A 24,606-nucleotide genomic window follows, 5' to 3' on the forward strand; every position below is an offset into this window, starting at 1 on the left:
TATATAATTGATTATGGCAAGTTAATCCCTGCCTTCTTTATTCATTGAAAGTCTCCGTTGGGTTTTGTGATCATCCGGGGATTGTGCCTAACGGTCTTTGGGACTCGAATATCACACGCTTCGGGTCCAAGATAACTCTCGCTTGTGGCAGAGAGTTCGTCGTGAACGGGAGTGCGACAATGCAGTGTATGGGACTACCAGGGCGGTCGACCTACTTCCCTGTTTGGAACACTTCAACTCCGTCTTGCCGTGAAGCCAGAAAGGAGACCAACGGTGTGACGTGCAAATACATCCTACAGTATAATCTTGCCTAATCTCGGATAACCACAGTATTTCAAACCAATCTCTCATCAATTAGTGTGGAACAATGACAGATGGTTGTAACGACATTGAATTAATACTTCCACGCAAACTCAAATGCGTTTGTATCATTCAAGACTTATTAACTTAAAACCATACAACTCGTAATGCACAGATTCTGATACCCTAACATGTAAACCATTGGGAAAGATTAGTCTTATCTCGGTCTTTTATGTTCATGAGAATGACTGATGCGTTTTTGAAAATGCCCCTGGATATTTTCCCGCCTTTATTAGAAAACATACAAAAAGAGATGAAATGTATTTTTAACATTAACAAGCGATTCATGACAGATTGCTACAGCGCTTTCATCACTACGTTTCAATAAGACAACATTTTAAGTCCGTGAAGTTTCTGAGTGACATTTTATGCTACGCTATGGGACGAATTCTGTTGATGTGGTTGTCACTATTTTTGTGTGTGGGCCTTTTGTTCACAGACGATGAGTGGGAAGATGTCAACATCAGCATAAAGCCCACACAAAGTATGCAAAACACGTCTAATGGTAAGTACCAAGGCTTGCAATTATATACCTCATCATATCCGCTGAACAAAATTTTTGTGTAACAACAAATGCCCTAAAGATTATGATTATGATAATTATAATAGATAATAATAGCATGCTCATGAAGCACAATCTCGACCAGCCTCTAAGCGCTTTTGAAAAACCGTGACAACAACAGCAAAGATGACGTGAAAGATAATGTCAATCAATATCAAAAATATTAGTTAAAGAGAAATGTTCATCTTCCTCGAAATTCAGTTGTCGTTAATGTGGTATTATTTCAGTTCAGTTCAGTTCAGTTCAGTTTTTATTTCTGCATTTCAAAATCAATACAAATCAACAAATCAACAAAATACTTACATAGTCATTTACAGAGCTAATATTCGTAACGTTTGGATCATATATACATTTTTTTTTTCAAGAACGAATATTATATATAAAAGGAAGCAATAGGAAATGATAAAAATGAAATGCAGGGGACCATCATCATAAGCTAAGCTTGACGAGGAAGATGGCCCCAGGTAAAGAGATACATAAAGAAAATCTTGCCACTCACTGAGTGGGGGGTAATTGTGCGAAGGGCACAATAAAGAGATACATAAAGAAAATCTTGCCACTCACCGAGTGGGAAGTAATTGTGCGAAGTGCGTGCGGTGCAGTGCGGTGTGCATTGTGCTTGGGTGAATCTTGGTTTGTACGTTGAGTGTTATTTTGTGTATCAGTGTGATGAGGTGAATGTTACTTCAGTTATGGCCGTGAACTCATTGTTAAGGGTGTTTGTTGACCAGGTGGTATGAATATTTATGTATCAGAAGTATACTGGATTATGAGGGTGTTTTTTAGTTCTCGTTTGAAAATGTTCAACGACGTACATTGTTTTAAATTAGGGGGTAAAGAATTCCAAATATCTGGTCCATTATGTTTTAATGATTTTTGAGCTAAAATGATTCTGGGGTTTTCGAGATGGTAATCGGACGAGTGACGTGTACCATATGAATGAACGGTGGAATTTGGAGTGAAGAAGCCATCAAAAATTTTTGGAAGACCATTAAATGTATATTTATACATAAAAACAGCAGTTTGAAAGGTGTGAAAATCCTCAATTTTCAATGTTTTTAGTTGACGAAATAGGGGATTGGATGGGGATAAGTATCGGGAATTGGTAATTAAACGTACAGCACGTTTTTGGAGAGTAAGAATTGGATTAATTTTAGTTGAGCCACAGTTTCCCCAAACGATATTGCAGTATGTGATATGTGGTAAGATCAATGCATTATATAAAATAGTCAGGGAATTTTGAGAAATGAAGTTTTCCAGTCGATATAAAATTCCTACAGTTCTTGAGACAGATGTGTGGATATTATGAATGTGATCGTTCCAAGTTAATCTCGAGTCAATTGTGATTCCTAAAAATTAGGTAGATCTTACTTCAGTTAAGGATAATCCATCAATATTAATATTATAACTGCTGTTAATGTTCTGTGAAGCAGTAGGTTTAAAACGTATAAAGTATTAAACGTATTAAGGGATAATTTATTACATATAAACCATTGGGAGACTTTGTCTATTTCCGTGTTCAGAGCATTAAACAGTGTTTCGAGGTTCTCATGGGAGTAAAAATTTGACTGCAACGGTTGATTTGAGACATGTTAGAAAACAAAGACAATCACATGAATTCAATAAAATGCCGACTTCTCTTTTGTGAGCACTCATACACTACACACAGGTACTGTTGTACTTTGATCACCATGCAAATAAGTCTGATATCTGACAGATACAAGAATTGTTCTGTATGCATGTACGTATTGTCGATCTGGAAAGTGTGAAAACTGTAATATTGCACAGAAAAGTGCTGTCACAAAAAGTACAAACTGATTAGGAGATTTCCCATCAACATGTACTAGTATATACTGTCAGTATTGCCTGTGCTTTGATTAAAATGCACAGGGCATAGACCGACTATTCAAGTTCTGACGTCATTTGGAGAGACAACAGTTACTGTAACTTCTTCGTCACGTGAGTTTAGTAAATGATTCAACCCATATAGCAAGTTTTTTTTTGTTTTTGTTTTTGTTTTGTTTTTTTTACTGCATTTTCCCCTTCTCACTGGCAGTAATTTCGTCGGAACTATTTTGCTGCTATTGATCTACATTTTAGGGTAATCCTTTTGTTAACATGTTTTTATGGCAAAAGCGAACCACGGGTGACAATTCATGGTAAATTCGACATTATTTTATTTGAATCTAAATTCAAGGTATGAAAGTGCTACTGCTTTATTTATGATGACAAAAAAGTCTGATACTAAAATAACATTGGAATCAATAAAGCGTTTGCCCAGTTCTTCTTTTTTTTATATGAAAGTTTGTGAGTTGAGTTCATATCTAAACAATGAACACATTATAAGAAGAAAGTCGCAGACAGTAAAGCAAGACAGACAGAAAGACGATGCATATTCAAAAGTCAGAATACCCATTGTCCATGAAGAAATGGCAAGTTGTAATGTGTTTTTTTTTTTTTTTTCAACAGGGACTGAAGAAAACATATTATGTCTGGCGACTTTATCAGGTCTTCGTAGTATCGGTACTGTCATAGAACACATTTGCGTTGGTCGAACAGAAATGCATTTTCTTGAAAAAGCTCCAATCGTGAATATGGCTTACAAAAGCGATCAAGTACTTTACGTCTGCCTATGCAAAGTAAACATTTACAGAAAATTTTGTTAATCCCTTATTCGTTTACAGTTTTGGTCAGGTTTGAATGCTCTGCCGGAATGTAAATCAGAGAGTTGGGAACTGTTGTGATAAACATTTCGACTACAGTAATCACTTCAGAATCTGCTTATACGAATTTGTGTAATAATTCCCCTATGCTCTTTCCGTCAAGTGTGTGAACTTCTATGAGTACAACACTTCAAACCGGGCACGAATAATCTGATTTTCTGAAGTCTCTCATCTCATGGTATCTTAGCAGTCACTCGTCAACCGCAAAAACAATTTATTTATTTTTTTATGTTAGTATACTGCGATAATTCAGCAAAGTGAGAAATCTTGCCAGGTTACGGAGTAGAACTATTTCTCTTCATAATGATTTGATCTGATTATAAAAACAAGCAAACGTAATTTCTGCCTGTAGTCATCATAAAAGTGAGAAAAAAAAAACTACGAGAGCAAATTCTTCCTCCATTGATTTTTAAGGTGACGATGGACTCACTAAATAATTTATCTTCCAGATACCGAACCAGATACCGAACTTTATGAGATGAATTTTATTACTTACATCCTGGGAACCCTTCTTGGTGTTGTTTTCGCCGTGCTTGTCATACTGTCCATGATAATTGCTTGGTGGAAACATCAAAAGAAAAGGTGACTTTTTTTAATACAAACTATTATATGGGATGTAAAGTGGTAACGGGTCATCACGATTAAAGTCGCCGAGAATCGAATTTCTGATTTTGGTAATTCTGTCATTATAACGATATTTTTGTTACTTATTTCGCAAAATCTCACCACCAATTGATTACAACGGTGAACACTTAACAAACATACCTTTGAGAAGACCGGTTTAGGAAATCACAATAGGAAAATGAAGATATCAAATAGCGGGGAAAACATCTCAGCTAGAAATTGCTGTTTTACGTATCGGTGCATTCTTCTGATGATGTTTTGTAACATACTGATAATGACAATAATCAAATCTAAACTGAAAATAAAAAGAGGAAAGCTACAACTCGATGGCATTCTACTTACATCAAAACTTTCAACAAAAAGTTAAAACTTTCTTTTGTATTAAACTATACTAGCTAATTCATGGTTACGTAATAATAATGTCTCATAACTTTTTATTTTTATTTTATTTTAAGCGGTCTATAATTACATCTCCTCCAGTTTGACAGTATGCATTCACTTCTTAACGTTTTTCCTCTTTATTTTATGCGATGTAATACATATAGGCGTCCAGAGGCCTCGAGTCAGTCAAATGTCAGCTCAAGTGAAGAGCAGTCACAGCTGAATCCTCTGAACACTTCGACTCCAGGCTCAACAGACGGTGTTGTTTCGTTGCACTCTACCAGTATCGACACTTATTCAGCAGGTCGGATTTTGCCTCAACATCCAGGCAACAAATCTGGAGGCGCTATCGGTCACCGAGAGAACACGTATGAGAACTCAGCAGAGGTGATTAACGACACATAAATTCGGGTTTGCAGGTTGTGGTTTTACATGTGACAGTGTTTTATATATATATATATATATATATATATAATTATATCTTAAGGGGGTGAGCAGGCTACAAAAAGGAACAGAAAGCAAGAAACCCCTCAACTTGTGTGTGTGTGTGTGTGTGTGTATGTGTGTGAGACTGTATTTCAATTCAGAGCGTGTTGCGGGCTTTGGTATAGAGCAAATTCTTTTATCTCAGTCCATCGAGCAAACGTAGGTGATTACAGTGCACTGCACTCTCGTTATATCGAACACGGTTATGATACAATTCCGCAAAATTATCCACTATATGTTGTTTTTGTTTTTTTTTATTGTTTATCTGTTCGTTTACAACGAAATTTCGATATTACGAAAGAAAACTGCCGGTCCCGAGGACTTCGTTATAACGGGAGTCCACTGTATATTTCAGTCAGCGGTACCTTTGATATTTTGATATGATCATGCTAAACTAATGCTACTAAGTGCCCCGAGATCTACGTCTATCTGACAATCTGTAACTGTAGTTGCTTTTTAGTTTTGAATGTCAGCTTAGTCCACACACAAATCGTCGACATAAGTTGACTCATTGCACTCACTAGAATAGACGGTATTTTTCGGATCTCCTTTCCTCTAAAGCATCATTCCTGTTTGTTTTGATTTCCAATCATGTATTTTGATGATGAGGAAACATGAAAGTTTGCTGAGTAATGATATTTCCCTTTTCAGAAGCTATCCTCATATAGATATGCCTCCTGGCGATTTTTTGTGGGTTTCCTTATACAGGGTCATACGTCATCTTCAACGGACCGATCTCGTAAAACTAGACAGAGGAGCGGGAGAGGTTCAGCATACACTAGATCATGTCCTCATGACGTCATACACCAGGGTGTTAAACACGAGTGTAATAATGAGGCAGCGGATAACACGAAAGCACTATACATGGACATGTCAGGTTCAGAGAAGAAAGGGAAGAAGAAGGTAATATTTCTTCAATCCAGGCATTTTAATAAAGAGGAAGAAGATATTGATGAAGACGGCTACCTCCTTTCCAATGTCAGTATGCACAGAGCTACTAGATTTCAACCTAAAGCAAGTTTCTCACCATGTGGTAAAGAAATCAGCATAGCGTCATCTATTCAGTCCAGAGGTGTAGATGACGCTAGTCAATGTGGGAAATGCCAATCGTCAATTTACCACGAAATTCCCTCAGCTTCCGAACAATCCGCGCCTATTCCAGAACCGCAGTACTGTCCTACCTACTGGAATATCGAAGGAAATGCCGAATTTGGCCTTTACGCAATGACCCGAAACGACCCTTTATATGCGGTATCTATCTATCCTAGCACGTCACGAGTGGAGCATGAGGTGGATGAACATGGCTATCTCGTTTTAGAAGCAGATCCTGGTGAAAGCGTCAATGATGGTTGTGAGAGCCACAACAGCTTGTCTTCCACAAAGATAGATTTGTACGAAAACGAAATTTCCCACCAAACAGAACATCACTTCAATTCAACAGTGTATGAGAGTATTCCTCGCGAACCAGAACTGTAAAGATGCCTTTATACTTATTTTGCAAACTGGTAAATGATTTCACAACAACGACGAATATACGATGTTGGTTATTCCATAACACGCAAATTCCCTATAAATACATGTTTGTTATTCTAAAAATTAAATTGGGTTCCTTAAGTCGAAAATTTGCGGAGTAATTCAGAAGGTTCGTTGGTCTAAAAATGACATGAAATTTGGAATTTGGAAGGTTCGTTAATCCTAACATATAATAGATTCGAATATCAGAAAATTAAATAAAGTTCAGATTTCCGAGGGCTTGTTGATCATAATGTTCGTTCGTCCGGAAATTCGTCAATCTGAAATTGAAATACAGTTCGATATTCCAAAGGTTCGTTAATCCAAAAATAATGTAAGGTTTGTTATTCCGAAGGTTTGTTAATCCGAAAATAGTAAGAAGGTGCGCACTAACAAAACTTCTAATATATCAACTTATATTTTGGCTAAATTATCTGTGAACTATTCGTCATGGAGCGTTAGGGAATCATTTAAGCTTTATAAACCTAATTACATCCATGCAGTATAACCCGAAAGTATGGGAACAAATGACTTTTTGAAGAGAGCCTTCAAAGAGGATTCGACCTTCGTCCTTAACAGGTTGAATTCAAGTGAAAAGCAAAAGTAATATTTACGAACGAACGCAAAGCAAAATAGTTATAACCTGTGATGTTTATCATAATCCACTAATGAAAATTATACATGAAGCATCATTGTCATCATTCAAAACTCATTCTTTGCAATATTCGTATTAGTGAAACATTAACTCCATTTTGTGAAAACTCATATTGGTTGCGTTACTATAAGATGAATGTAAGATAAACTTGAGTTGTAAATACACTTAGGGCTTACAGCAACAAGTGGAATCCTTGACAGGACAAATCACATTCATGTTTATACACTGAATTAATGGATGTTATTTTGGAGTGTTTTCTCGATACGCCGCAAAGGTACATGATCTATCTGTATACCTCATTGAAGATACCTGTTTCCTACCATGATGTTTGTGTATGCACGAAGATTAGGTGTGTTGGGTTATAATTACCGAAGTACATTGGTAAATGAATTTTAAATTATACAAATTTAAAATTATAGGAACGCACGAACCTCATCATCTAAGGTGAATACGTCGTCAGATTTCAGTGGTATCAATGTAGAGGGCACACGTATTTGCTCGTGAATTATACAAAGGTTTTCTGGCATTTCGTTCTTCGTGCCAGACTGGACTAAACAGATATCGCAAGTGCCTTGCTATATTTCTGAAGAAGCTGGTTTTGTGTATTAAAATAAAAAAAAAAAAACCCAAAACAAAATAAAAACCCAACAACAACAAACAACCAAAAATGAGAAATATGCTTAAGAACATAAAATGTGTCACAATATTTTATAATAATGCATGATCTTTCGGATAATTCCAATGTTTATTAATGTTTACCATAAGTTATCATCATTACGGTGATATCTGTGAAACAGGTTACAAGTTAACAAGTTACGGTGAAAGGGAGCAAGTGAGCTAACATAAGAAATACGAGAAAGCAACGAACACTATTGAGAGCTTTAATAGGACCTGCGAGGGACGTTTGATTACTCAACTAACCCAGAATGTTGTATACACAATGTTCATAACTATGGTAATTGGTAATCTCAATGGGACATTGTATAAAGTAATTTCAGGTATGGATTTCACATGCAATATTGTCGAATTGAATTAAGGGCAAAGAAGTCATCGTTCTTTAGATTGAAAACAGAGGAAATAATAGTTTGTCTGATGTTATGCAGTACCGGAATTCGTGTTATCAGGAAATACCTGGCAAAATTTCATTCATGACCAGAAGACATCCAGAGCTAAAATTCCGGACTTTGAATAATGAAAGCAACGCTGGTAATAAGTAATCATTAGATGATATTGTAACAAAGATAATTAGTGTCTGCAGTGCTACTTCTTAATGTCCTATAAAGATACTGAAAATACATTGTATCATATTCGTACAATTACAAGAAGCTTAATAACAAGAAACATTACTTACTGATGCCGTTATTTAGTGGAAGTACACTGTATCAAGAAGAAGAAGAAAATAGTGCAGTTTAGTGTGTAACTTCTTAGTGTAACTTAGTGGCAGTTTTTGAGTTGTTGACATTGTCAGTTTTCATAGTGTTGTCTGTGCGCGTAAAGTAATTTGTGCCAAAATTAGCCCGTCGGATAGTGTTTCATTAATAGTTGTACAGATGATGTAGTGTAGATTTTTTTTCCTCTAATCTCAAGTGTGAGAAGTTGTCTAGCAAATGCTTGGACTTTAAAGGTTATTAAATGTGCAACACTGAACAGTATTCCGAACTAACTTATTTTTGATATATTGGAACATGATATCCAAATGAACTTTTGGTCAGAGGACTGCTACAAGCTTCCTGCTTCTATTAAAAACTATGTGTCTTTACATCCACAGCCATGGTGTACTGGTGAATCTTTTCAGTTTATCAAATGTGTGTCTTAATTCCTCTTGACTTGTGACTGATACCACCTGTTTTCATTTGCACTTAGACAATGTATGGATGTGCAATATTTGTGATTGTAGGATGTGTATATGCATGCTATGCCTGTGTGTGTGAGAGTTTGTGTGCGAGCGTTTGAATGTATGTACACATACACTGTACATGGTATTGAAGGGACCTTTCAAATGATTAACATATTTATGCAATAACAGCAATTTTTATAATTAAATATTATTGTTTGTCAGGCAAGGTCAGAATCAGCTGTTGAGTTATTGCAAGAGGTTAGAACAGCAATTATATTACAGGGAAAAGAAAAAAGAAATAATACTGTCACAAAAAGTAGGAAATGAGGAAATGGGAAGGTTTATTATTTGGTTCATTGACATTTCCTCCTGCGACAATTGCTGCCATGACATATTTGTACGGTAAGCCAAACATAAATTCTACCCACAAACATAACCCTAACCCTAATCCTAATCCTCACATCATGCTAAACCTAAAACACTATCACAACCCAAACCCTAGCCTTTTGTCAAGGCCCTCTCGCTCAGTCAGTCCGCAGCACGTATGCTAATGAGCCGATCCGGCAAGATTTATTCAGCACTCTCGTTGACGATCTTTGCGTTCGAAAGGTGTCTCGTCGTGCGAGATCTTACGAGATTTTGATAGGGCTATGGTTTTCACAGTGTAGTGACTTGTACATACATTCGTCATGGCTACAAGTCACGGTAAATTGTTCTCCAGACTTTGATCTTTATTTTGATACTAAATTTGCGTATAACATCGGATCTTATCATGACTATATAATCAGTTGAATTTGCGTAAATTTTACCTGCTTTTCACGGAAGATTTTGTCGTCTAAACTTCTTTTTTGGTTCCTGACCGGATTAAGAAACTGTTGTTTCTGATTTTGGCTTTTTTGTAGAGAGGAAACTGAGATGCTCATCATATATTGGAGTCAAGGAGACGCAAGCATTATTTATACTAGTTTTTCCGTTTTGAAATGTCTGTAATTCTCACTCCCACAAAGTGTACAGTGGCGCGAAAGAGCTCTCTCATTGGACAGTGCTTGCATTCAGCGCTTGAACTACACGCGTGCCAAGAAACCGCAAGTGGCATGAAACCGTTATGTAGCAGCGTAATGACGTAATGCAAGCGCTGAATGCAAGCGCTGTCCAATGAGAGAGCTTACTCTTGAGATTGCACGGTTTCAAGCTGATCAGCACTGACATCAATGTATATTTTACTGGTTCCTGACCGGATTAAGCAATAAATTGTCAAGATATTTACATGGATACAAAGATTAGGAGGTGGACTACCAAATAAAGTATTTTCATTGAGACGCAAGGTGAATTTGATATTTTTTTTGACGTCTTGAACGTGTACTGCAAGAATTACTTTTTTCATCATTTTTCAAGCTCAAATTACGCTACAATATTTTTCATTTACAATAATTTGAGTAACATGTGACGATAGTTTACATATTTTCCTTGAATTTGATACCAAATTTGTGAACATAAGGTGTATTTTTGCTGCCGAAAGCCCAAGGACAAAATCCCCTTACGCAGCTCATTACGTATGCAAGCCTAGAGCGGGCTTGCATACGAGTTGAATAAATACGAGCGAATTATCGGGTGCTGCGGACTGACTGCACTCAGCTGGGCTCTCTTTACTATACAGCGAGAGGGCCTTGACAAAAGGCTACCCAAACCCGAACCCTAAGTCCTAGGAGAAAATGAGACGGGAACAATTTTTGCATGAGCAAATTTCGTGTCACCTCATAATTTACGTAAGGGGGCATATACCATATTTTCTTTCAGATTCTGAAGACAATATTCATTTTTTTTTTTTATTGTTTTGTGTGAACATAGCTGTCATAATCTCAATGTAAGCAGGAAGGTTTGATAAATATCAAGTATTAACTGTGAGATGTGGGAGATGTATGTGTATGCATGTGTGTATTGATAGGTACAGGACAAGGGTGTGTGTGTTTGTGTGTTTGTTTGTGTGTGTGCGTGTGTGTGTGTGTGTGTGTGTGTGTGTGTGTGTCGTGGTAAAAACGAATTGAAAGATGATCGACAATGTAAGTACTTGCTCGTGCCACTTTCCTAAAACAAAATCGTAAAAGCCTTGGGAATCGGCTAGTACGCTTTCGATTGGACATCTACGCACGCGCAGGGAGTGGCCTGCAGACGTCTCATAACGTGTATTCGAGCCCTTATCTTCCTCGACGTTGATAGAGCAGGGATATTATATGTGTTCACATAAATCTACAGAGCAGGAAAGATCTCCTGGAAACGTCATCCGTTCTGCAGACATTTTCCATATCGAGGTGGAACGGGCCTGACTATCCATATCATAATATCATAAGTTAAACATAATCATGCTAAAAAATAAAGAGGTGGCGAGCGCCCGGTGCGCCCCCCCCCCCCTGGATTCGCCACTGTGTGAATTGAGTGAATGCAGCAATATTAGTAGAGAGCATTAGTGAAAGTTTTGGGAAAATCGGGCAATACGTTCAAAAGTTTAGAATTACCAGTTTCAATTTCATTTATAGGAATACAACTTTCAAAAAAAAAATCAAATTCAATCAACATAAGAAGTTCCCATGCATTTCTGCGGGTCCTTTCTGGTTTCTCTCTGCAATACATTGGATTGCTGTACACAATTACATTTTAATTTCAAAGTTTCATTTATTCAGTTTTAGTCTACTGTATTTTGTGAATAATTTTGTCTTCCACGTTCAAATTACTTCCTTTCAGTATCGATGTAACATTAAGAGAATGGCTATATCTCAAAATTTGTCTACATTCAAATTTACATTTTGATTCCATTCACACCTTTCCCGTGTCCATATCATAAGTTGCCACAGTCGGTTCAACTGTAGACCTGTTTCACCCAATGGTTTCTCCAGTGATATAGTCTTGCCATAGTTGTCAAAAGCTTCGCCCATAAATTCTGTCCGTATTCGAGATATTCATGCATACGTGTACTCTTCTCTAGCAGCGTTAGGGTCGTGTATGAATGTAATGTACATAATAAGTGTTTCAAAGAAGAGTTATACGAGCTTTCATAGGCCCTACACAAGGCAAAAGTCCCATTTCAGAATACATTAAGTGTGCATATTCAAATAGACGAGTAAGTACAAAGAATATAAGAAACAACGAAAAAGACTGTCCATAATGTTGTAAACAGTTTGCCTTATTGCTTATCGTAAATTTGAATTCCTTAACCTTCTTCTAACGCCCTTTTTACATGTTTATTTGAGAAACTCATGAAATTGTATACTGATTAAATTAGATTGAATAAACCAGTTACTTTCTTGAATGCTGATCTCCGTGATCATTCTAAAATTTACTCGAACTTGAATGATCACATTTTTAAATCTATTACTATTACTATTACTATTGAAGAGTTTGCTTGCAAAAAAAACCGATAAGTCCATTTTTGAAGATTTTGAAGTACGGTCTCTGTCAAAAAGTACAAAATAATACATTTTAAATGATATATTGGTCACTACATATAAAGGTATATTTTTGAAGTTATGGTCAAAAGAAGCAAACATTTTCTTATTATTCTCTTTATTTTTTGGACCTTTAATCGCAAATATCTCCATTTGGCAAATATGGACTTATCGGTTTTTGCAAACAAACTCTTCTATTATTTATAGTGCGCTTTTCCCACAAGGCCCAAAGCGCTTACAATCAATTCAAAACATGTACGACAGTATGTGTAATTGGATAAAATCGATGTTACAGCTACGAACTAGTTGCTACTAAAAAGATGTGTTTTCAAGGCTTTTTTGAAAACACTGACTGATGGAGACTGTCTAACGGTGAGTGGTAAATTGTTCCAGTGCTTTGAAGCAGACACAGTAAATGTCCTATCTCCGACTAAGGTGCCAGTAACAGAGTATGTGAGACGAAGCGGATCACTAGATGACCTCAAATTTCTAGTAGGTGTAAAGTCAAACAGGCGTCTATATATTTCGGAGCTTGATTGTTGAGGATTTTATAGACAAACAAAACTAGTTTGAAAATTATCCGTTGCTTCAAAGGAAGCCAGTGCAACGACTTCAGAAGTGGCTGAGATGGGTAGTCCCTAGAAACCTGAAACACTAATCGGGCTGCCCAATTTTGAAGTCGCTGCACACGATCCAATTGAGTTGAAGGAATGGAAGAGAAAAGCCCGTTACAATAATCTATACGGGATAGAACTAAAGAACGCACTGCGTTATGACATGCAGATTGATCAATAAATCTCCTAATTCTAGCAATATTTCTTAAATAAAACGTAGCAGTACTACAAATTTGAGAAATATGTTGAGACATTAACATTCGACGATCAAAAATAACACCCTGCAGTGACAGAGCAGAAACTTAAAAAATTCAAAACTTTTGAACTGACTGTCCCATTTCCCCCAAACTTTCACTGATATGCTGTACTGCATGCATTCACTCAATCCTCATGAAGGTGGATTTGTCCTTTGATATTTCAAAGCCCTCAATTGTAAAAGAGCTTTATCATCCAGATTTGAATCCAGCACTCACAAAAGAAAAAAACAAAACAGGCGGGTTCAGCTTCTTGCACCAATACTATCAATCATTTAAAATGATATAAAATGCACAAGCCAAAGAGATAGGTAGAGAGAGAGAGAGAAAAAAAAATATAATGCTTTGTGAATTTGTTAAAGGTCGAAAGTAGTTTTCCACCCTCAAGAGTTTTGCTTATCACTGTGGTTTACATATTTCGTGTTCAAAACATGCATCATAGTACAGCACAATTCTTTATGGAGTCGTTCAGCTTGCTGGAAGCACTTAGCCAGTATAAATGTAGTCCGAAAGTATCTCATGAAAGTCTGTAACTATCACAGAAATATGATAATAGATCTATGATAGTAACATGACAATACAATATCTCAAACGATAACGTGGGCGTTATATTACTGAGACTATAATGATTGGCATTCTCGAGTGGCTGTATACTGTGGATCCTCCTGTATCGCTTCCTTGAAAGCCCAGGCATCTTTATGAGATAATTACAATTTCATTATGCTCGAACGCATTCTTATCATACGCACTCAGACTTTATAATACTCCAACGTCATCAATCAGTACCATCAACTGCAGTTATCGTCCATTCCTATTCCACGTACCGGTTGCATGTAGGGTTTCAAGGGAACATTACACCGACTTTCAGTCTTTTGAATAATAGCGTGCTGGTATTTCGGAGTTATCTGCAGTGGCTGATGTGCTATGATTCCCCTTTTTTCGCGATGGAGGAAAGAATGATATTCCTGGTATGGATTTCTGCTCATTTCATGGTTTGCAATCCTTCTATGAGGTCCTCAGCATTAGGAACTAATACATGTAGGTATACCTTTCAATTTTCTTTCCATCATTGACATATCTCGCACATTTCTCTCTTTCTCAGTTCTTATTGCATGTCAGTCTTTACACAAGAATGGAATGTTATATCAGATATGCTTGAACCTCTGTTCTAACAATTCCCACGAGTAATTAGGTTCTATTAAGTTAACCTTTATCATTTTTTTTTATCTGCTACGCTTTTGAAAGAAAAACATTATATAACTTATTAAATAATGAAGACGAATGCGTTCAAATAATTTGGTAAGAAATAGTACATGATTCGGTGCTTTAAATCATGCCACTGAACTGACATCAGCTCGAATACTTGAGGAATGTTTCATTGTTCCTTTTATTACTATTCTCATAATTCATTGATTTACGTGAACCCTTTGTTATCCTTATCATCACGCAGATTTCCGTCTAAATTGTTCGGGGATTCCAGAACGGGAGATACGGTGTGACCGAACCTGCGCTGACAATCGTGATAGTTGGGTTCTGCAGGCACCCCGTGGAAGGAGAATCCTCTATACCCTCAATTCCATCAACAATAATGTGGTGGGATTCGACAGACTTGACGAAATAGCAAACAAGAAATCTCGGAATGTGATATTGAAAGGCTCAGAGTATTCTCCCTTTTTATCGCTCACCCATCAGACGAAGCTACGGTTATGGTATATATATCTACCCTGTGAGATTCAACATGAGCGTGAAGTGTTACGAAGGTAAGTGTAGTTTCCACATCATGAACACAACTGTTCACTGACTGTTACTTACTCTAACACTTGTTTCCCCTCCGTTATTCGAAACCGGATGTTTCAATCTGCATGACAGAACATAAGATCTATATAGGGATGAGTTGACAATAATTGTAAAAAAAGACGTGTGGTTTAATCATCGTGTTTTTAGAAGAGTGAAACATGAAAATCTACAGCGAGGACGCACTCCGTTGACACACATTACTATTAAAAACAATAAATTATTCAAGTCTTAAAACGTTAAAGACGCGATGAAACAGTGACATAAAATAGAAGTGAAGTGAAAGTATACAAAGTAATTGAATGCCGTGTCATATGCCTCATTTTCATCGAAGCCATACTACAATGTATCAAAATGTCATTTTATGTACAGTATACAAATATTCAGTGATTGACAAACAATTATATATACAGGACAGAAATACTGGAACGATCTCCCAATACAAATTAAGACACAATTTATTGAATTATTACATTTGCGTAAGTCCATTGAAATTTCTCTCTATCTTGTTTATGCGCGTTTTGCTGCTGTGCTTGGTTGTTGTCATTCAAATCAGTTGAGCCTCGCTGTTTGCGCTCTTTAATTTCTCCACATCAGTATACTTCTTCCTAGTGTATAGACATTGGAACTCGTTAACAGCTGGCTTTGTTGTATTCACTTCATTGCTACTAGCTGGTAAATCGTTTTTGAATTGTTAGTACATGCATGTTCTCTCTCCCTTTATAAGGCTTCCCATGTCTCTTCTGAGGACCCACATGTCGAGTGTCTGCAGTATTGTTCAAATCGTATTATCACACCATGTTATTAACATCTCTAGAACAACTGTTCATATACGTCTGCAGAATGTGGTTATTTGTTTGTTTTCGCTCTATGTATTTGAGAAAAATCTATGATTTCCCAGATATCCTTGCCTTTCAGTTTTATTTTCTATATTTTGGTGCTATGTTGCACCCGTGCTCCTTATGCGTTTTTGTACCCTCTGTTCAGAATTTGGGACCTATAACGCTTGCTTTTAAGTAGGTTCCATCATTTTTCTCTAGCATTTATACAGAGAGCCAAATTTACGAAGAGTGACCGTCATTTTTTTAATATGTTTACAATAATTTACTGTGCATCCTAGCCGGATAATTTGATTCACTTTATCTTATCATATTTGATGTACATTCCTTCATTGAAAAATATGAAAATGAATTGAATTGAATTAAATTAAATTATTTCATGGGATTGATATGGCTCAGGGAAGAGAAACATACGAAATAAAATTTGCGACAGTACTTTGTCCTGGAAGATACTCGATGGCAATTGCAATGGGGAGTATCCGGCAAATTTGACATTTTACGTTTTTTGAATACTTCGTTGGTAGATATCCTGGCCATTATTCTTTTAAAAAATGCAAAACAGAAAGGGTTTATTAATGTCCTTGACCATGTGTTGTGTCGTTGCCCATGGGTGTTGTTGTGAAAGTCAATTCACATAATAGCCATTATTCTGTATCCTTAGTACTGTATATTGTACTCAAATTGGTGCAAATATTTATTCCAATACCGGATGAACAGAAAGCCGTCAAGTAGGCTTACCAACTATTAGTTTAATAGATTGATATCTCGACATTCGCTAATAATCTCTAGAATAATAAGCGTTATTATTGATCTTTAGGTCACGTATATGAATTGCATGATGACGCCAGTTGACTCACGAAAGTTTATTCAGTTTCGTCATATTGTTCCCAAAATAACGTGGGGAGGAGAACTAAAGTAGAGTGCGAGCTGCGTTAAAAACAACAACAGAAAATTATAAATCGCATTGCTTCTTCTGTTCCTTTTGAGAAACCGTTAAGAGGAAACAGCGTATAACTCGAAGAAGGATTTAGACCATAATTCTGATAATCGTCTTCACCTCGGATGAGCTACGACGTGAACATGGTGAATGATTGCTTATAGATTATTAGTTACCCCCAAACCATTTGCCAAGTAATATTTCGAACCTGGGTAATTAATTTTCAAGGGATACCAACAGTGAAGCTGGTTGATGGATCCTCTCCCATTGAAGGCCTGTTGGTCATCGAATCAGACCGATACGTCTGCTTGGATGGATTTACCCCCAAAGCAGCTGAACTGGTCTGTGAAGAGCTCGGCTTCCCGACGGCAAAGGATTATACCGGTCAGAGTTTGGCCTCAATTGCGACGACAACACGAAAAAAAGCTCAAGTGCTGTCATGTCGTGAAGGTAACAGCAGAATAATATGCATGCAGATTAGAAGCTAATCTTTTTAAACTATACGCAAGTTTTCTTGCTACAGACATACACAATGATGGAAAATAATACTTACAAATGACTATGTTCTTTGACGTTGGATGACAGAACTTAATGCTATAAATGCAGCAATCAAACGTTCATTAGAATAAGATTCGTTTTCTCTACACACAAACTTATTAATGCCCAAATCATTACTGATATTTTCGTTATGTTTTGTTACTTTGTAGCTATTTTCTTTTTACATACATATTACACATGAGATCCGTTATCTGTGTATCAAACTTTTATGAGAAATACGGCGTTCAAACATTATCGATTTCATTAACGATTTGTACAATATCAATGCACAGATTCGCTGCGTGTAATGGACTGTTTAATGACAGCAACCGAGTGTTTCTCAAACAGAATTGTTAGACTCCAATGCCGAGGTAAGAGATTCCAAATGTCATATGAAAACATTTATATATTCTTTATCATTCATAAATCATAAAGTTCAGACATTCGCAAACATATTGATATCTATTCTTATGATTTTGCGTGACTCTACATAATTATACGTCGCATAGAAAGAGTGAATTAGTGTGTTTGATGTATACGAACATATAAAGTGTTCTTTTATACGCTAATTGTGTACGGTGGAGTGAAACTCGACACTGTTAAAAACCATAGATTCCGCTGTCAACACACACACACACACACACACACACACATGCACACATATATGTATGTATGTATGCATGTATGTATGTGTTTGATATTTTCAGGCGCTACATATGATTATATGTAAAGTGATTAACCTGTATTCAAACAGAAACACTTATCATTTATCAAACTGTAATTTCAGGGATGATTTGTGACTAGCTGTTGTTAAAATATATTGGCCATAATGCACACTTCAAAGTATCAGGCATTGTAAGGTTGAAATAATCATAATATTCTGTCACTGCGTAGAGCCTGCATTTCTTGGATGCTACAAAGACAACCAACTAAACGTTCAAACAGCATTTAACACCGGATTTGGCGTTGATTCGGACGGCGAGTGCATGTCTACCTGTAGAAGAAAGCCCGAAAGCAATGGCGTTGCTGTCATGCATCAAGAATTGTGCACTTGTTTTCAGTCTGAAACGTATGCGCAGATCATTTCTGGCGGAAACTTTTCTCACAGATGTCCACTTGCGACAGAATTTGACTCCATCAACCGACATCATTCATTTAACCGTGAGTAATTCGACAAGCAAAGATTTCTTGACATCAGAGAGTGAAATAAATATAGGCAAGCATCAGTGATGATAATGACGACAGTATAATTTGTCAGCGAATGTTAATACCTGTAATATGCTTTGTCAGGTTCAAACCTTTAACATGTTTTATAACCAAACAAAAAAAAATTCATCATATATATTTACTGTTATCGTATACAATCAATGTTTATAATTATGTTTACGTTCTGTGCTAGTCAGCTAGTCTTTTAATTTGGCAGATGAACAGGCATCTGAACCTTACAAAAAGAGATACAAAAGTGAATCTGTTTACATAATTATAGTATCTTTCTTCATAATGATTATTCCATGTAACATATCGTAATGATATGATTATTTCAAGTTTTCCCTCATGGCTCATAATTCCCTATACATGTCTCCTTTATTGAAAGTCTCTGTCGGATTTTGTGATCATCCTGGGGTTGTGCCCAATGGGAGTTGGGACTCGGATATCACGAGCTTCGGGTCAAAGATAACTCTCACCTGTGACGAAGGTTACACCGTCAACGGGAGTGCGATACTGCAGTGTGTGGGACTACCAGGATGGTCGACTTACTTCCCGGTTTGGAACGCTTCGGTCCCTTCTTGCCGAGCAGTCGAAAGTAAAAACAAGCAGCATCTCCTGAAATCAATTTGACTATATTATCAGTGTTTATGATCTTGAAAATATCTGCTTTGTGCAATAGTGTAAGAGAAATAAAAAGACAGCATTTTATATTATACCTGAAAGGGAGGAACTGCAAATTATACTCTTAACTTTTTTTTGCGGATTTTTTTTTTGTTTTTTTGTTTTTTTTTAAGCATCTATACTTTCCGAGAGTTATCGTCATCTGAGTGCGGATGATAAAAATGTGTGCCATTTCAGTCTTCACCTAAAACACACCACGTAAAATGTACCAGTGGGAATTAATACTGCCATATTTTTTTTGATAGGCATGATAGGAGAAAAATTGAAATTACTAGCAGTCGTTCAAATGCATTGACATGAGACAATGCTTACCAACAAATTTCCCATTTCTCGGAATTATACACAATCGTGTTGTATCCCGTGAAGTAATTCATTGGGAAATATCAATCTTTTTTTTTTAATAATCGGTCTATCTTCTTCGTGAGCATGATACGTGCTCTGAAATGCTCACTGCATGTCTTCCTTCCCTTAATTTGTAAAATATGCCAAAGAGATGGGCATTTTTACCACCTGATCACGTGAGATTACGACACCACAGGCACCACTGATATGAACACCATGAAGTTACTGAAATTCATCCCTTCTTTGCTGTACTTTCACACATTTTTTCATGAGTTTTTCATTGTTTTGTGGATGGGAATGTTTGTTCACAGACGCAGAGTGGCAAGATGGCAATATCACCACGATGCCTACACAAAGTATAGAAAGCACTGCTCAGGGTATGTACTACATTGGCAAGTACGGTGTAACATAATATGAGCAAAACTTTGTGTACAATAATAAAGTGATCGCAATGTTAACAGTAATTGATATTTGGAATTTTTCTAGAGTGTGATAAGCTTGAAGGCCCCTATGCGCTTGAATAAACATCACCACCAACAAAAAAAGATGGTAATTCACTAATATGAAGTTCGCAGGCATCGAGAGTAATGACGACTATCTGCTTAAATTTCTGTTATCTGCAAAGCCTATCACTTCATTTTTTTTTTTTTTTTTACTATTACAATTAATTTGGGACATTACAAGACAATGACATGAATTCAATACAAAATTTCTGTGTAGTGTATAATTCCCTTTGAGGGGAAGAATCTCATTGCGGAATTTTGGATTTTTTCCTTTTGATTTTTGTTATCAGGATTTCTGAGTCCTCTTCCCCTTATTTTTGTTTCGGGAGAGCCAGATTTTTTTTTTTTTTTTGGGGGGGGGGATGAGGGTCGGCGACCTGTGCAATGCCAACATCTCCATTATGAGCATTCATGGTCTACAAATTTTCATACTTTTATTATCACCACGTACAAAAGTCTGATATCTTACAGATAAACAAAATTATATGATGAACGTATTTTCCGTCTTGAGGATAGGAGTTTAGGACATTATATCATCAGCATGTATACCATCAATAATTGCAGTGGGTTTATCTCGATGCACAGGGCAGACGCAGACTACCCAAGCAATTACGTCATTGCGAGCGGCAACTGAAACGTCTCAGTCAGGTGAGTGAAGTAATATGATTCGACCCGTAGTAAAACAAAATAAAAATAAATATATATATATATATATATATATATATATATATTTCTGCTTCTAGTGTTTCCGTTTTACCTCTTAACGCATTAATTGCATACGCATTAATTACATTAGGACTACTTCGCAATTATTGCCTAAAATGCATCATTTGTTTCACCACTTTGTTTAAATGGAAACACACTAGATTTGGTTCTTCATCGTTTGTTCATAGTGAATTCATCATGAATCAATGAACTGGATTCAAATTTTGAAGTTGTTACTGTCTCAGACAGAAGAAGTGTTTAATTCTTATGATACAAGAATAACAAAAATGTCTATGAAGGAATGCTGCAAAGCGCCGTTCTTCAACAGGAGCCATTCATCGATTATCAGATTTTCGTGGTGATGTGACTATATCGTAACGCAAATATTCGCTGATCTAATGTAAAGGCATTTTCCTGAAAAAAAAAAGAAGCTTAATGAGGGAAAATAGGTTACAAGTGCAATGAAATTACATCTATGTCATTGTGCAAAAGGGCCAAGTGATACTGTGAAGTATAAAGTAAGCAATATCAATGACAATATTTTGTTCCCCCGTTATTCTTTTATAATTTTGGAAATTCTAAACCCGCTGCCTATATACATCAGATTTTGATGTAATACACTTTACTACTTTACTATCCAAACTTATGTTTACATAATCTATAATTCATTTCAATATTGATGTTTTATTAAACATTATAATTACATGTATCTTTTAGTAATTGTATCGAAATAAAATGTGACATTAGGAATATACAGTGTATATGTATATAAATATTGTGTATTTATATCTTAAATAAGTTAATGCTCTATCTTCCAGTTCCTGAGAGTGACGATTATACTACGTACATCCTGGGAACCCTTCTCGTTGTTTTTACTGTGGTTGGTATACTATCCATCGCTTGGTGTAGGCATCAACAGAAAAGGTGAATTTTTGTGAAAACTAGTTTGTAAATCTAGGGTGTGGAATCATTGTTTGCAACCCAGGAAACAAATAAAGCATATTCAGAAGTGAGTGTACATTACTGAATGCACATGAATGTTGAAGTAAGTTTGCTGATTTGTATTCTTCTTACATAACTATTGATGGGTGGACTTGTTATCACGAAAACCCGAGTTTCTGGTCGCAAAAAGGCAAAAAGGGCAAAATGAATATACCTCTTTTTGTCAGCTCTAGGATTTCCGACTTTATTACGCTAAACTACATGGTCACGCGTCAAGCGCTGTCGATACAACGACACTATACTATGTGATTGCGCACCATGATTCTTTTGCAGTTTTTCAAATACTATGTTTCGGTCTGATGTAGGCTTTCTCAGATTTGCCGATTTAAAACACTAGAAACCCTTCAAACAGTTTTCATCTCTAATGATTGAAATCACACTAATGTTGCATTTAAAGTTTGTATTGGCCATAAATATAACGTACTTTAATGATGAGCAAACTTTCAGTTTAGTTTAATAACCACTTAATTGTGATTTTCATGGAAATTTATATCTGTTTTCTTTGTTCCATTCATTGCAGACATCTGGGGGAAATTACGCATTTGCCTATAGACCCAAAAGTTTAAAGCCTCTCTTTTGAGTACACACTTTTGCAAAGTGTGCCTGTCTTTCCATTGTTTAAATTGGTTTGGCAAGTCTGTTTGCACTGACGTATTTATTTCATTTTAAATCTAAGATTCTGCTCTTCCACAATCTACTCTTATCTAAAAATCCATGTATGGCGACTTTTTGGTGGCTTTGCGATGCACGGTCACATGCGTAAAATCATAAATTCAATTTCCCCATTAAATTGCAGACATTGGAGATCCCAAACCTCGCATCAGCCAAATGTTCACCCAAATGGCGGGCAGCTTCAGATGAATCCCATCGACACTTCTGTACAAGAGCCAATCACGACGGATCATACCGTTTTGTCGGACGCTACCAATCCCAATGCTACAACAGCTGGTAGCTTTTTGCCTCATATTCTGGGCAACACCGTCGGAGACAGAGGGGGCCATCTCGGGCACACTAGTCACATCTACCAGGATGCTGAAGAGATAGACGAGGGGCTTTCTACCTTTATCAGCATAAATCGTGGCTTCCCTTGTACAGTTCCTGACGAAAGTCACATAAATACCGGCATCGGCACTTCTTTAACCTCAATGAATATTCCTTCTGATAATGAATATTGTGGCCTGCAGGAGACATCGCTGGACCAACCAGCGTGTGCTTATGGAGATGATAATGACTACCAGGATGTAGACCTTTGTAAATTGGACGGGAGGATGAATGGTGCCATTAGATCCACTGGTAAAGCGTGCTTGTTTGATGACAGTTATTACAATTCACTGACGTTATTTCACGATTCATCCGAAATGCCTACAGAAAGCGAGTACGATCGCCTCAATCATGCTTTCCCTGACGACAGAACAGGAAGTCGCAACCCTGGTCTGTCACCTATTGGTCAAACTTCACAGCATAAGATCTACCCTGACAGAAAATATAGTAAGCCCTGTTCCAGCAAGGATGCCATAAAAGCCATGCCTTCTGAAGACGTCTTCTACTATCAACTGAATCCGGAGCAACAAAGTGACACTGATACCAACAAGCAACCGCGATGTCCTGATGCCTTCGACTCCGGAGATTATAGTCTGTTGAATCCTGGAAAAGACTTCGCCAATGATCTTCGTTCTACGATGATAGAAGGGGACAGCTTCAATGATTGTCACGACACTGAGATTCAGAACCCGGAGAGTTTTATGTCAAGATCCCAAACCCGAGAGGACATGTACGCGACGGTGAACAAAACAGTAGGTAACATTTCGATCGTAGAACCGCCACCGTGTGAGGAGCTCTATGCACAGGTGGATAAAACACGACGAGCTTCTAGGGTTGAGTCAGAGCCAACGATGCAGGAAGAAATCTATATGAACTACACTAATATGTAGGTGGCTATTTGAAAGAAGGCACTATGAGTTCTCACAGAATGTATATACCGAAACAGCACATATCGTCAAGTTCGTAGAAAGTATGATATACTTGTGATCGTTATTTTGAACTCTTTCACTTTATTGCTAAAATCAATATGCAAATTAAGTATATGAACGACATTTTATAATAAAGTAATAGACAAAATTGCAAAAGAAACAAAATGATTCAAATAGCGATTATTTTTTTTTATGTGTGGATGTATCATTATAGTGTTGATGGATATCTTAAAGTTTGATGATGTATATAGTGTATAAACTCAACCAAGTACACTTGTAGCTTATTATTAACATTTTTCCTTTTTCCTCTAAGATTTCATGGTTTCGAGGATTAAAGTCATGGTCATAACTGTGCTTACACCCGTGTACATGTACAAAGATTACCGCGTATTATCAGCTCAACCCACCCCCCCCCCCAAAAAAAAAAAAACAACAACAACAAAAAAAAAAACAACAAAAACAACAGCAACAAACAACAACAACAAACAAACAAACTGAAGAGCTGTACATTATAAGTCTTTAATAATTTTAAATGAAACGCAGTTTGGAGACTATTGTCACTATAGTAATCTGTTACAGATGATGGGTGACACGAGCAAGACAGAAATTGAAATGAATGATAGTAGTACTCGGTGAAAA

At 36.7% G+C, this 24,606-nt stretch overlaps 1 protein-coding gene across 1 annotated transcript; it reads left to right on the forward strand.

Annotated features, from left to right (window-relative positions):
• Positions 1-179: 179 nt before the first annotated feature.
• LOC140240903 (uncharacterized) lies at positions 180-23,928 on the forward strand. The gene is made up of 5 exons (XM_072320680.1): positions 180-273; positions 800-865; positions 2,813-2,881; positions 4,095-4,227; positions 22,794-23,928. The coding sequence occupies exons 1-5, from the start codon at positions 180-182 to the stop codon at positions 23,926-23,928; spliced, it is 1,497 nt and encodes a 498-aa protein (XP_072176781.1).
• Positions 23,929-24,606: the final 678 nt, after the last annotated feature.

Source organism: Diadema setosum, chromosome 17 (genome assembly GCF_964275005.1).
Source record: "Diadema setosum chromosome 17, eeDiaSeto1, whole genome shotgun sequence".
Lineage (NCBI taxonomy): Eukaryota > Metazoa > Echinodermata > Echinoidea > Diadematoida > Diadematidae > Diadema > Diadema setosum.

What these genes read in the sequence shown, in the direction of transcription:
- LOC140240903 (XM_072320680.1), top strand. Translation starts at nt 180, where the DNA reads ATGCAGTGTATGGGACTACCAGGGCGGTCGACCTACTTCCCTGTTTGG. An exon ending in AGCCAGAAAGGAGACCAACG is followed by an intron (nt 274 to 799) that starts GTGTGACGTGCA and finishes TTTTGTTCACAG; the next exon opens with ACGATGAGTGGGAAGATGTC. An exon ending in TACTGTAACTTCTTCGTCAC is followed by an intron (nt 2,882 to 4,094) that starts GTGAGTTTAGTA and finishes TTTATCTTCCAG; the next exon opens with ATACCGAACCAGATACCGAA.